Consider the following 16,182-nt stretch of genomic DNA (forward strand, 5'->3'; position numbering starts at 1 on the left):
CTCCAGGGGTAGATTGGGGCCATGATAAGGACTACGGTTTTACATGCAAATATATATAGAAAGTCTTCTGATATGGACCAAGGTGACTCAGGTGAGCGATGTGGCCCATGGGCCTCTTGTTCTTTTAACCGGACCTGTCATATCGTATGAGATTATCTTTGAAATTGGACTAAATTTTACTGAGTTGTTATCATTATAGTTGGTTTTCCTGAAGTTGATTTATTATTTTATCCTTTCTACTGGTTGGGTTTTCTTTTCAATTGACTTTTCTGTTAATTAAAAGTTAAGACATAATTGATTTCTATTCGTGGTTTGACAGTTTCTGTTTTAATGATATATTTTAAATTATTACCTATGTGGATAAATAGTGTGTAATGAATGTAGTGTGTAATCTATTTTTTGGAAAATATATTTCAGCTGACTCTTCAGCACACTAAGCCGAAACCGTAGATAGTGCCTAAAGCACAGTGCATTGTTACGTAAAAACAACTTAGCAGCAATTCAAATCACAATATGGCCAGATTTGTGAGACCATTAAAATAATTTTATAGCGATTTAGTTCCTATCTTGGCAATGTCACCCTAGACCGCTAAAGATATAAAGACACTGATCACATGCTATATTGTGTTATTCTATTTATTTATTTATAATCTATTCCATTTTGGGATATATAGAAGATTTTAAGTCGTTTTTCCTGCACATGATATATCAATATTGTGTTATTTGATTGAAATGTCAGATAATGTTTTAGTTGTACATTGGCTGGGATCAATCTGTGTAATGTATATATGTTTATTTGCGCAGTTGCAAATCTAGTTCTATTTTTTATATTAAGTGGTCCCAGCCAATTAATTTTGTAAAAGAATTCAACTATGATGCATTTTTTCTCTGTCATTTTTGTTTCAATGAATGACATAATCACTCAATAATATTGTTATTTCATCATAATAGTTAGCTGTGATAAAAACGAGCTTTGGAATGCCAGAGGTCCTTCCAATAATATACATCGCTTATCTCCAAAATAGCTGCAGAACTGTAGCTCTCTGAAAAAATATTTTGACATAACAGAGAGCTCCAGAGCCACCCCTTATAAAAACCTTCGATTTACGGCGCACAAAAAGTTGCGCACGGTTGAGGCCTTATATCGTTGTATTCTTGAGTTGCTGTTTCATATATTTAACATAAAAAAATTCTAAACATATTTTCCTACTATACTTGTGTCTAAACATACCTTCAAATATTCATTAAAGCCCCATACGACCTGAAAACTCCCAGCTTCAAATGATTTCGTTTATTGACATAGCCATGTTAGGTAGCCGGGTCAATTCGAATCCTGGTTAATTTCCATACTTGCACAATAACGTCTAGATGTGAATTCATATCCCCACAAATATTTTAGCTAAATATTTCAAATAATGTATCATCCTAGTGCCTTTAAATAATAATTATTCTAATAGCTAAACTCACGGCAATGCGGCTTTCATTAGTCTGGTTCGGTCTCCATCCCTGCCATACGAGTGTTAAGGACTTTAGTAGCATTTTCATGAATCAAGAGCTTATTTTACCTTTAGAAAAACTTTATTTTTTTAATTTCTATAAATTATTTGTATTGATGATAAATGAAGAGCGAATACATAACATATAACGAATTTTATGAATATATACCAACAACAACAGGGTACGAATTGACCCAGCTACCTAACATGGCTACGTCAATAAACAAAATCATTTGAAGCTGAGAGTTTTCAGGTCGTAAGGGGCTTTAATGAATATTTGAAAGTATGTTTAGACACAAGTATAGTAGGAAAATATGTTAAGAATTTTTTGATGTTAAATATATGAAACAGCTAGTCAAGAATACAACGATATAAGGCCTCAACCGTGCACAACTTCTTGTGCGCCGTAAATCGAAGGTTTTTATAAGGGGTGGCTCTGGAGCTCCCTGTTATGTCAAAATATTTTTTCAGAGAGCTACAGTTCTGCAGCTATCTCCAAAATTGTTGAATATCAAGATGAATATGCATTTCCGATTACACATAAGCTATTTCAGATATTGATGCTATGCTTGATAATAAAAACATGAAAGGGTCCACTATATTGCAATAATTTAACTACCTTTCCAACATTAGTACAGTATTTCAGTTCTACGTCTTCATTGTAATGACCTATGTTTAGAAACAGTTTACTCTGATGAAACGTTAAAGGTGTTCTGTGATAAATACTTACAACGTTTACTGATACTGTCATGAATCGTCGAGTCTGACACGGTACAGTGTGTGAGGATGTCCAGTTGTAGTCTGTCTATGAACAGGTCGTACATCTCATCCGGTCCATCCGGTATATACAGACATCTCTCTCCCTCAATCCTCTTATAATCCCACGACCGGCAGTATTCTGATATCACGTCACGTGGTGCCGTGGTCAAAAAGAACTTCAGATCACTGTCCTCTACCAGACATTCCGTAACGAACGCGTACATGACGTCATGTCGGATGTCGTCTGATTTAAACTTGATCACGTCGTTTTCTACGTGAATGATTCCCTCGGGAAAGTCGGCGGCGGTAATTTCCTCACAAACAGGTTCTTCTGTAAAATATCGTTCTCTGATCGCATTGTACATCTTGATGTGAGATTCGTCCTTGACCTTGACGGTGTAGTCGTCCACCATCAGAAGACAGTACAGGAGACAGCGTTCAGCTGGAGGAAGGTCGTGGTACTGACCTGTAACGTTGGAATCATGAACGTTATACGATACCAATGTCATAAATCAAATACCGTGCACTGGGAATATAACACGAAATAATAGCACTCTCTCAAGATTAGAAGAGTGTGTAGTTGTTGCATACTAATCCGTTGAATAAGGAGTTAGCTGGAAAATACCTGCAATCATGTAGTAATCTAAATGTTGGATACAAACTTGGGAAATAATAACACTACCCCAATATTAAAAGAAAACGTCATATTCTGTTAGCAGATTCAGTCGTTAAATCAAGTGAATGCTTAAACAAATAAATCATATAAAACAAATACAAAATCGAACAAGTACCAACTCTTACTAGAAATGTAATCGAAGTAACCGTAAAGGACAGATTCGCAGGTGAAAGAAAGAGGTTTTGCACATTTTAATCCTTTGATTAGAACGGATTGGAGCTAGGGATGTTATCTCTTAACCAGTGTCTGAATGAAAACGTACACTGGATGAAAATACCGGTTTCCACAAAAAGAATGTTTCATTCAAGAACAATAAAAAAAAGTTTTAAATATCTTAAAAGGCTCCCATATGATATCTGCTTAGGAAGCCCGTTCCCTTGCACTTCGTGAAATCATAAGCCCCCTTTATTGACAAAAGTTATTTGTTTTTAAACAAAGAAATCAACTTGAAAATACACATTTTCACAACGTTTCTACAACGGTGCATGAATTCAGATTTAGTACAAAACGTAAACTTTTTTCTGATTGAAGTCACCTGTGTCTATCGCATTTATTGGTCCCGTTTAAGGAAGTTGTCACCTGAACTTTTTGAGCACAACTGTGCGGGATGCTACAACTAAGTATTTACTGGTTCAGTAATGATCCCATTTGTGCAAAACGTATTACATATATACTAGCGGAAAAAAGAAACTGTGCATTATACATTTTTGTATATTTTTACGGAAACATGTTAGGGCCGCAGAAGTATCTTTTTTAGTGTGTTATAGCAAATTAATAATTTCTTATAACAAATTACTAATCTGTTATAAAAAAAAATTACTAGTCTGTTATAACAAATGCCTAATCTGTTATAACAAATTACTGATCTGTTATAAAAAATTACTAGTCTGTTATAACAAATTACTAATCTGTTATAACAAATTACTGATCTGTTATAATAAATTACTAATCTGTTATCACAAATTACTGATCTGTTATAATAAATTACTAATCTGTTATCACAAATTATTAATTTGTTATTTCAAATTGCTAATTTGTTTCAACACAATATCAATTTGTTATTTCAAGTTAATAAATTGTTATTTAAAATCATTAATTTAACAAGAGGTCCACATGCTTTATTGGTAACTTGAGCATTAGTTAAAGGTATCACTACTGCAAAAGGCTATGTAATTGATATTAATTTTCCTGGTTGCATATCTAAGCTACATATATGTAATCTCTATTCATATTATATTTAGCTTTTGCAGATCAGCTCAGACTCAGGCCATCTTTAAGGCCCACGAATCTCTTGTTTTGTTTTATTGCCACTTTAATAATATTGTGAATAATTGTAACTTAATAAGACTTCTAGTACATGGTGCTAGATAAGATATAGAGCACATAACTTTCAGTTTGCAGGAAGCCCATTTTGAAAATGTATGTATGTTCTTGATTGAAAAGTTTTTTGTACCAGTGGTATTTCACATTTTTTCTTTAAAAATATTTATGAATAAATATACCCCCCCCCCCCCCACATCCCAGGAAGGGGACATATTGTTTTAGTGTGAATTTTTCATCTCCTTCCGCTTCTCATACTAAATTTGTCCGGGCCATAGCTTTTTGTCTTTTGACATAGACCGTTGATATGTAGAGACTAAGGAGAGAAAATTAACGATTGTCTAGTATGATGTCTTGTCGTTGACATTGATAATCTGTTAAATTTCCTATAACAAATTAATAATCTGTTATAACAAATTATCAATTAAACAAATTACTAATTTGCTATAATAAATTATCAATTTGTAATAACAGATTACTAATTTGTTATAACACATTATCAATTTGTTAAAACAGATTATAAATTTGTTATAACAAATTAGCAATTTGTTATAGCAGATTAGTAATTTGTTATAACAAATTAGTGTTTTGTTATCACAAATTAATAATTTATTGTAACAAATTAATAACTTGTTATAACAGATTAGTAATTTGTTATAACAGATTAATAATTGTTATAACAGATTAATACCTTGTTATAAGAAATTAGTAATTTGTTATAATAGATTAGTAATTTGTTATAACAAATTCTCAATTTGTTTAAACAAAGTAATGATTTGCTATAGTAAATTATCAATTTGTTATAACAGATTACTAATTTGTTATGACAGATTATCAATTTGTTATACCAAATTATCAATTTGTTAAAACAAATTACTAATTTGCTATAGTAAATTATCAATTTGTTATAACAGATTACTAATTTGTTATGAAAGATTATCAATTTGTTATACCAAATTATCAATTTGTTAAAACAAATTACTAATTTGCTATAGTAAATTATCAATTTGTTATAACATATTATCAATTTGTGATAACAAATTAGTAACTTGTCATAACAGATTAGTAATTTATTAGAACGCATTAATAATTTGTTATAAGAGATTAATAACTTGTTTTAACAGATTAATAATTTGTTTTAACAACTAAAGAAGATACTGCTGCGGCCCTAATAAGCTTCATTATTTATTTTTCTATTTTTATTGTTTACATTGATAAAATCTAAACAATCGATAAAGGTGATATTTTTTAACAATATCGGATAGTACCCGACTCAGATGCGCCAACTTTTTCATGGTTAGTGAACACATGTTTATTGAAGTGTACGACTTTGAAAAGACTGCAGTATTCAATCATTTCTTCTCCAAACAGTCTCAAGTAGACAAATCATCGTCAAGTTTACCTCATCATTCTGACTCTAATCCAAACAAAAACTATCTTTGTAATATACAGATCTTTAAAGCTGAGACAGAAGCTATCCTTTGTCCCTTAGACACAACCAAAGCCATAGGTCCAGACCTCATTAACCTAAGAATGAAAAAAGAAGCTTCTAGAATTTAGAGCTATCCCTTAACAATAATTTTCAACAAATCAATAACCTCTTCTGTCTATCCAGATAGATGGAAAAAAAAGCAAATGTTATTCCAATTTTATAAAAAAAAAAAAAAAAGATTGTAAAAACGAAATAACCAATTACAGGCCAGTTTCTTTAATTAGTATAATTGGGAAGGTAATGGAAAAATGTGTTCATAATCATATGATCAGTTATATATATGAAAACCAAATCCTGTGCAAGAATCAGTCGGGTTTTATTCAAGGCGATTCCACTGTGAATCAACTTTTGGATATTTCTAACGATATTGGTAAAGCTTTTGATCAGGGGAAAGAAGTAAGAGCAGTCTCCTGCGATATCAGTAAAACATTCGATAGGGTTTGGCATCGGGGATTAATATTCAAATTACATCAGACAGGTTTTTCGGGTATTTTTTTTTTTTATCTTGGTTAGAAGACTATATATCCAATAGAAGAGAAAGGGTAGTTATCAACTCCAAAACATCTGAATGGGTTAAAATTAATGCTGGAGTCCCACAAGGTTCAGTTTTAGGACCTCTACTATTTCTCATTTACATTAATGACATTGCCTTTGACATAGAATGTACCATTAAATTATTTGCTGACGATACTACAATATTGTGTACTCTATATATTGTCGTTGACAACCCGCAAAGAGCTAGTGATACCCTTAACTGCGATCTTCAAAACAATCATTTGTGGTCTAGGAAATAGTTCGTTAACTCCAATCCCTCTAAAACAGAATCATTAATGATAAGGAACAAACGTACACAAACTACTCACCCGGACTTGTTCTTTAACAATTGTGTCATAAAAATGTTGAATGTCATAAGCATCTAGGCGTTACATTTCCCAAAATGGGTCATGGTCATTTCATACAGTTCTTTCCAAAGCTTCTGTTGGATTGAATATGCTACGGAAAATGTGTCATATATTAGACAGGAAATCATTAGAGAAGTTTTATTTTTCTTTTATCAGAATTATTCTTGAATATGCTGACGTAATATGGGATAATATTTCTACTGAAGTTGGTCATAAAATCGAACATCTTAATGAAGGAGCAGCCAGAATTATAACTGGGGTACAAAACTTACAAATATAATTAATCTTTATAAAGAATTGGGTTGGGAACTACTTAAAAGCAGAAGGAAAAAACATAAAATTATCTAATTTCACAAAATGGTCCATTGCCTAGTTCCCGAGTACTTATGTAATCTTGTTCCTCCCAAAATATATGAATCTCACTCGCATAACACAAGACAAGCTGACAATATTTTACAAACCCAATCTAAAATACTTCATACAAAAATTCATTTCTGCCCAGTAGTATCTCTCTGTGGAATAGTCTTCCTGACGATGTGAAAAACAACCCCTCAACATCAACTATCAAAGGGCATTTGAACATAAATATTAAATCTCCTCCGCCATACTTTCTCACAGGTTCATGACAAACTCAAATTCTATATGCACGTCTACGAATGAATTCCAGTTCAATAAAGTATCATTTATTCACAAAAAAATATTGTCGACAGTCCTTTATGCTTATGTGGTGAAGTAGAAGACAGCAAACATTATCTCTTAGAATGCCCATTGTGCCATCAACTCAGGGCCAGGTATCTTTTAAATCTAACACAATTGTGTAATATTAACGCAAATACCCGGTACTCTACTTTTTGGAAATCCACACTTATCAGTATCTGAACACATAACTATATTTCAATCAGTACATAAATTTATTATACAAAGTAAAAGATTTGTTGCACCCTATAAAACATGATTATATCAGGAATACTTTCGTTTGCATTATAATATTTGCCGTTTGTATATGTTCTAAATGATGTCGAAATATTCACACAACCCCATCACACATTACCATCACCATTGTTTTATCCTTATTTTGTATGTACATGTAAATGACGAATCGCATATGTATGTTATTGCCATAACCATAACACAATTCTGATTTATTAATGTGAAATAGGAGACGGATTTATATAAGTGCTAGTACTTGTTTCTGAATCCTGTTAATTTTGCATCTGTTTGTATGTTTCATGTAATGCTTCATTTAATAGATATAGTTTAAACCAATTGTTCATACGCACGAGTTTTACTGGCCAATAATGTTTGGAGTAAGAAGTGTAAAAGGTTTTTGGACACTATTCGTTAAGGAGAGCACTTTAATTTTGACAATATGTACCCTTCTGTCGTGGCACGACTCACGAAAATCAACATAATCGTGCTGTTGGGATGCTTCAAGCTGGAATGGCACACAATATCGTAGCAAGACACTTTGATGTTCATCGGAACACCATCCAGTCATTATGGAGAGGTTTCCAACAATCTGGTAGCACTCGGGATTGACCACGTTCTATGCTTCCTCGTGTGACGTCACATCAACAGAACAACCACATTAGACATGTGTACCTGAGATATCGTTTCCAGACAGCAAGTTTGACTGCTCGTAGCTATCCTCAACGTCGACCAATCAGTCCAAGAACTGTGCGTAATCGTCTGCGCGAGCACAACATCAGACCAAGACGTCCAGCGGTGCGCCCAATATTGCTTCAGCGTCATCGTATCGCTAGACTAACGTGGTACAGACGACATCTTCGATTCAGAATACACGGCTGGGCCAATATTCTGTTCACTGATGAATCCAGATTTCATTTTGGATAGCAGTGACGGCTGTTGTAGAGTGTATCGTCACTTTGGGGAGCGGTACCAGGACGCTTGTGTTGTGCAACGTCGACAATTCGGTGGAGGTAGCGTTATGGTGTGGGGTGGAATAACAGCACGTGGAAGGACCCCTCTACAAATTGTCAATGGAAATTTCCCCGGCGTACGCTATCGAGACGAAATTATTTAGTGCCATGTGATACATATATACCCTTCATACAGAGACAGCAATACCACATCACTCTGCAGCAAAACAAGGCAAGACCACATGCACGTGTAGTCAGGGACGTTTTTGTTCAACAGAATGTCGATGTCTTGCCTTGACCAGCTGTTTCCCCCAATTTTTCGCCGATCGAGCAGGTCTAGGATGAAATGGAACGACGTCCACGCCATTTATCAAATCAGCCAGTGACATTAGCTGATTTAGGCCAGGCTTTAACCAACATCTGGAACAACATCCCTCAAGCATTTTTGAACACTTAAGTGGCACCAATGAGGCGCCGTTGTCAAGCATGCGTGAATGCAAATGGTGGTCACACGCGTTATTAACTTTGCTAATTCAAGTTGGAATACTTTCGACGTTAATATTAATGGATTATGGAATCGTGTAACGAATACATTTATTAACAGTATTACAAAAATAATATTTGTCCATTGTTGTTGTTTTTCCCCATATATTAAATAATGCACAGTTTCTTCCTTTTTTTTGCTAGTATATATTACTGAGTCCGATCCAGTTGACAATTGTTGTGCCAATTCAAATTTTGAAACTGTTTGGCGGGGACTATATTGGGGGGGGGGAGGGATTGATTACATAATGCTAAATACTTATAAATCCGCATGCATTTGCAGCTTCTGTTTCATCCAGCATATTTTTTTGTACTTGGAATTAGCTCAAATATTGTAATTTACAGAATATCGTTTCTTTAAATTAATTTACCAAACAATTTGCATGAAAACTCAGTATTTTCGCCAATAATACGCAAGATCGTAAATACCGAGTTAGCGGAACTCTCTATGGCATCGGAAGACGATTTAACCTCCACGTGCTTTCCACAATTAAAAGCATTTTTAGATGAAAGGTGTGTAAAAGCGTCTGGATACAGGAAAAATTAACTTCTGAATTTAGCTCGCGAAGCTATATATTTTGACGCAAGCTCTTCTCAGCTTTGGGAATTTCCTGGCTGACAGCAGTGGGAAAAAATCCACCACATTTCCATTAAAATCTATCAGTTGTGGATATTTCTGCGTATTATGTTTCTTTCTTGAATCATTAACTACAGTCTACTGCAATGCAATGACAGTACACCATTGTTGAAATCGAGCGAATCGATCACGACAAAAGTTGCAGAACTGGTATTATTTGGCTTATAGCCTTTCCGTATTATTTACCAACATGCTCAAATTCTCGCAAACTCTGGGTCTCGCGAGACTTTGAAAGGGGAAAGTAAAATTTAAAACCAAGACAAAACAAGTAGTCGCGATCTTGCGTATTCAAGAATTTAATCTTTAGTCCCAATATTTTAGTTCCATTTCTAATTTTAAGACATAACTTGAAAAATTATGTGAAAATTTTAGAAATTGACATTACTCCTAATATGACCTATTAAAATATCAAATTTGATATCATGTTTTTTTTTTTGTAAGTTAAGTGCTAAACGGTTGCCATCTAACTACATCTCTTAGTGTTAAACTGTTTTATCTGGATTGTTAGTTGACATAACTATGCATCAATTTGATGTAATGATTGATTTCTGTTGCGTGTGTTGTGTATCAACAAACAAATCGAGTTTAGTTCAATAAATCGTGCATCAATTTATAAAATTGACGATGAAGAAACTGGAATCACTCCCTTTGTTATTAAGCCGAGTTGTTAGTTTAAACAATTATAATGTGTTTATAGGGTATTGAAAATGTAAATTTAAAAAAATCCTGATTAGAATTTCAGCATATATTTCATAAACAGTAATATATCCACAATCAAATCCATATATAACATTTTGCATAACATATTCGTTTAGAGGAACAATTTGTTGAGCAAGGCATTAAAATATAATCCCTGGCTAGACAAAACAAGAGGTACTGTGAGCAATGCTCACTAAGAATACCCCCACTTACCCCAATCTCTCAAAGGGCGCGGTTAATAGGTATAAATTAACCCTTTTCTGAGTGTAAAAATATGGTATGCCTTTGTAGAAGAAAATGGAACATACAGTCCGAACACAAATCCATGGCATGAACCTATAATGTTAACCTCGAGATCAAGGTCAAGGTCATAAAGAGGTCATGGTTGTACATGACACACAGTCTCATGGTGATACACCCATGTCTTATGGTATGACTATGTCAAAACCCTATAATCAATTTTGAACTTGAGGTCAAAGTTCAAGGTCATATAGAGGTCATGAAGGTACCCAACACATCGTCTTATGGTGATACACTCATGTGTCAAATATGGCATGCCTACATGTATGTCAAAGAACAAAGAAGGCATGACCCTGACGCGAATCCATTGTAAAAACCTTTAATTTTGACCTTGAGGTCAAAGTCATATGGAGGTCATGAAGGTCTTATGATGATACACTCATGTGTTAAATATGGTATGCATATGTCAAAGAACAAAAAAGTTATGGCCCAGACACGAATCCATTGTAAAAAAAACTTTAATTTTGACCTTGAGACCAAGGGTCAAGGTCATATAGAGGTCATGAAGGTACTCGACACTTTGTCTCATGGTTATCCACCTGTGTGCCAAATATGGTATTCCTAAGTCAAAGAACAAAGAAGTTATGGCCCGGACACGAATCTGCACTGTCAGACAGACGGACGGACGGACGGACAGACAGAGTGATTCTTATATGCCCCCCCCCCCCCCCAGAACTTCGTTCGGGGTATAAAAATGACGTTAGTTGATGTTGATGCACTATATAGCAGTGAGAGTAATGACCCGTGGTGTCATCATATGAAGAACCATAACAGGCAGTGCACATTTCCTCCTCATGACCACATGAAAGTTAACTGTTAAAACTGGTTTCTGGATAATAACTCAAGTACTGTGTATGCTATTCAAAGCAAATGTGGACATATAGATATGTACAAAGAAGGGGGATGCCTATCAATTTTGAGATCAGAAGGCCAGAGATTAAGGTCACAGTGCATAGAGATTTAAAAAAGCTGATGAAATGGCATGTGTTTTACACATTATTTAGTTATAAATGAATTAGTAGTGTATATGAAAGGTGAAGACTCCTTCGTCATTATGGAATCCCAGATAAAATCATCTCCATCATCAAGATGCAATACACTGAACTTAATGTCAGAGTTATATGTGGATCAAGCCTATCAGAGGAGTTTAAATTGACGACAGGAGTGAAACAGAGATGTCTGCTCTCTCCTTTTCTCTTTACCTTCTGCATCGACTGGATTATGCGAAAAACAACTAGAAGCAAACGAACAGGGATTACTTGGGGTATGACAAAAGTACTTGAAGACCTTGATTATGCGGACGATATTGCACTGTTATATCACCGTCATCGAGACATGCAAGAAAAAACCACCCAGCTCGCAAAAACAGCTGAAACAATTGGCCTTCATATAAACACCTCCAAATCTAAGATCATGAAGGTCAATACCATATCAGAGGAACCTATTTCTTTAAATGGCACAAACATAGAAGATGTCACCAACTTCCCATACCTAAGAAGTAAGATCACCACTGATGGGGATTCAAAGGCAGATGTACAAGCTCGCATTTCTAAAGCCACAGGAGCGTATGCTGCTCTGCGGAACATCTGGAGGTCAACAAAGTTTACCACCAACACCAAAATTAAGATCTTCAAGAGCAACGTGCTTGGTGTCTTACTATATGGTGCTGAATCTTGGAAAGTAACCAAGTCTATTTTCAAAAAAGCTGGATGTATTTCAGACCCAATGTCTCCGCAGACTATTGCGCATCTTCTGGCCTAACACCATCTCAAATGACGAACTGTACAAAAGGACAAACACCACTCCTCTATCCCAGACGATCAGAAAGAGAAAATGGCTGTGGATAGGACATGTATGCAGAATGTACCCAAATTCCATCCCAAGGGTTGCTTTGAAATGGTCACCAACTGGCAAGAGAAAGAGAGGAAGACCAAGAGAGACCTGGAGAAGATCGGTGGAGAAAGAAATGAAAGATAACAACTGGAGTTGGGGACAGGTCCAGAAATGGGCGAAAGACAGACCAACATGGAAGTCTCTGGTGACGGCCGTATGTGTTGACCAGAACGAAGAGGACAAAGCATGAAAGGTGAAGATAACGAACAGTGATCAATCTCATAACTCCTACAAGCAATACAACTTAGGTAGTTGGGCAAACGCGGATCCCTGGACACACCAGAGGTTAAATCAGGTGCCTAAGAGGAGTAAACATCCCCTGTCGGCCGGTCACACCCGCCGTTAGCCCTATATCCTGTTCAGGTAAATGGATTTAATGAGTGTGCTTCCACGATATATTGCCAAGTTTTGTTCAAGATGAATTTGGGCAATAAAGCGGGGGTAGCAGTATAACGAATTCACTATTCCTGACACTCCGCTGACCAGTAAAAAAAATCAAGCCTGTAAAGGACTCGAGCCACGAACACTCTGTAATGCCCTATGCTTGGGGTGAAATCTAAAGTGTCTTTTGCTGATATTTTCTATCCTTGATTTCCATGTATACCATTTACCCAAATCACATGTCACCTTAATTTGTGAAACCGGATGTTGATTACTTGAAATTAAACGTCAAACCCATATATGTATTTGATTTCTCCCCTGATTTTACCACCTCTTTTTTAACTTTGAGGCAATAATTTTTATATTGCGTATGTTTCGCTCTAAGATTTAATTCGATTGAATAAAAATTGGTAATAAAAGGTATTCTTTCCAATGAAAAAACCTCGCAGCGACGTTCTAGTTGCTATCGAAAAATAACTTTTTTAAAATATTGCGAGAGGAAGAGGAATAGTCGTCTGAACAGCTGACATCACTATATGCGATGCATTGTGATTACTGCGGATACAGGTGCCAATTAAAATGCTTCATTATGTTGATTCCTAAAAATTAGATACGCGAGTATTACAGAATTTCTATTCTACAGCAAGTATTATCAATTATATAGCCAGGAGTTAACATTTTCAACCAAATCTTTTAAAAGTTTTGCACCTCGAATCAGTACACTACGCGGGGTTATCACTAGGCCGACCACTCATCGGGCTAGTGATATATGTAAGTACATATGAATTGGAAGTACGGGAATAGTAGTAAAAACTTCTTGTACATTCCACTTTTATTTGAAAATGATAAGTGATCTTTCTGATTTTGTCTGGGGAAAACACAACATACAATATCCCTCACACATAATCTTGCTCATTTACATAAAGTGTCTGCAGTCATTCAGCTATTCTGATATATTTCCAGTTAATATATTCCCGCACATGAGTTTAATCATACATCTTCCTTGCTTACATACATTTGTTTTGTGAAATTGCAATACGAGTCAAAATTGTTACATATAGTGTTTTGTAATGCATTTTCTTTACTTTCAATTACAATGAGAAGTAACTATATGCATGGTTTCAGGCATAAATACATAATTTATTAAATTTCCTAATTTATTTTTTAATTAAAAAAAGTAGTTGTTTTTTCAAATGATCATTTTACACATTCAAATAACGGTTTTAAGGAGTTTAATTCATATTTGTAAAAATGCAAGGGAGGCTACTGTAAGTTAAAATAAGTGGCGGATCCAATGGAACGTACACACACTTTTCAATAGAAAATGGAGGACAAGAATATATAAATGGAATTTATTAATATTTTTATAGTATAATATTACCCCTTCATTTTTTAAATCAAGACATCCAAACCTGTGATATAGATCTACCATAGTATAATGATTATTGTACAGTATTACATGTACTGGTCAGGGTTAAATAGTGCATTTCAGTTTAGAAGTACATGTATCATATTGTGTTTATATTTCTACCTAACCATTTAGTATTGAATGTAAGGTGAAGATAACGAACAGTGATAGCGATGCCTTAATTGAAGGTCTAAGTTATTTATTATTATTTATTTTTTACAAATATTATTATCCCATTTTTTTTACCTCACTCATTTAAAGTTCTGCACTATTACATGTCTTTATTATTATTCCTAATGAAACAAAATCAAATGATTTACATCCAGTGCTTTTCACACCAAATTCAGAAGCTACGATTATGCCTTACTGATTTAGAAAAATTATCAACTTATTTTGATATTAGGATTTTTTTAAATATTGAACTCCTCCATAAATAAATGTGTGGGTAAATGGGTGTGTGCGTGTGTGTTTGTGTGTAAACTATTGGAATTTTGTAACTATAGATTTTTAAAGAATTTTTCTTTTTGCTACTTATTCATGGGACATGGCATGAATCTCGATCATGAAATGGATATTATACAAGGTTATCTTGATACTGTCCAATATTCACTTTATGGGGATGCCATTAACGCAATAGTAGGTCATACGTAAAAATATTTGTAACATATTGTTTTAAAAGTGCAAATAATTTTGACACGATTTGGGGGAGGGTGGGGGATTTTGACAATTTTTAAGGGGAAACGGCCTGAATAATGTCTGAATACTTAAGTATGTATGAATAACACTGACATAATTTACTTCAGCGTGCATTTGGAGAGGGTTAATATAGACAATGCCTGTTGTCCAATCCATTTGTGTTTTCTGCATATCAAGTTTGATACTTTGATTTATTTCCGTTTCCAAATTGATTTGTTACAGATGCCTAGAAAAAAGTTCTATAAGTGTTTTAACTACCCTAGAATTACGAAACAAACAGATATATGTTATATATCAAAGATTCATAGGAATGTAATAAGCAGACTATTGGAAGAACGCCTAGTCACCGTGATTTTCTGTGTGACAAATGCAGACATATATGCAGGTCCTATGTACAGAAATACGGCAAATCAAATCCAGAACTCAAGAGGAATAATCTGTCATCTATAAACCAACCATCATTTTCTACGTCCCTTAGTCCTCCTTCTGTTCAATTGTCATTCCCATGTACAGTTAGAGGTCACTCTTCTTGCATACGTAAGATATTTATTTCAGTTCACACAAAAACTTTACGCGGTAGCCGAGAGGTTAGATCGTTCGCCCTGCATGCGGACCTAAGTCGTAAAAACGGGAAGTGACAGTTCCATCGCCAAACGCTTGGCATCAGGGGATGTCCCATGTCGCAGTAGGTGTGGCACGCTAAAGAACCCTCACTGCTTAATAGCCGTAAACGCCTAGCATAGGCCTAAAATTTGAAGCCCATCACCGGTCTTGGTGACGTCTCCATATGTGTGAATTTTTTTCGAGCGAGACGTTAAGCAAGATACAGTCAATCAATCAATCAATCAATCAATCAAAAACTCTAATATATTATGTATAATACCTTCTATTTAATAATAAGAAAGGGTGATATCATGAATTTGTATCTGAATACCAATAGTACATAAACAAGTTTTTAAATGATTAACCCAGCTAGTCTGCAATTCTGCATATATTTGCATAACAATAAGATATCATCAAATGATATAAATATATACAAGTCGCCGTTTTATACGTTTAAATTTTCACTCACTAATAACATTTCGCTTAGAATTTATTTC

At 34.7% G+C, this 16,182-nt stretch overlaps 1 protein-coding gene across 1 annotated transcript in view; it reads right to left on the reverse strand.

The window, feature by feature from the left end:
* Nucleotides 1-16,182, reverse strand: part of LOC125676198 (uncharacterized) — a 186,765-nt gene that overhangs the window by 76,952 nt on the left and 93,631 nt on the right. Inside the window, exon 5 of the mRNA XM_056159181.1 lies at nt 2,227-2,721. Within this exon, the coding sequence (XP_056015156.1) occupies nt 2,227-2,721 (495 nt within the window). The remainder of the gene's footprint in view (nt 1-2,226; nt 2,722-16,182) is intronic.

Source organism: Ostrea edulis, chromosome 3, assembly GCF_947568905.1.
Source record: "Ostrea edulis chromosome 3, xbOstEdul1.1, whole genome shotgun sequence".
NCBI classification, from domain to species: domain Eukaryota; kingdom Metazoa; phylum Mollusca; class Bivalvia; order Ostreida; family Ostreidae; genus Ostrea; species Ostrea edulis.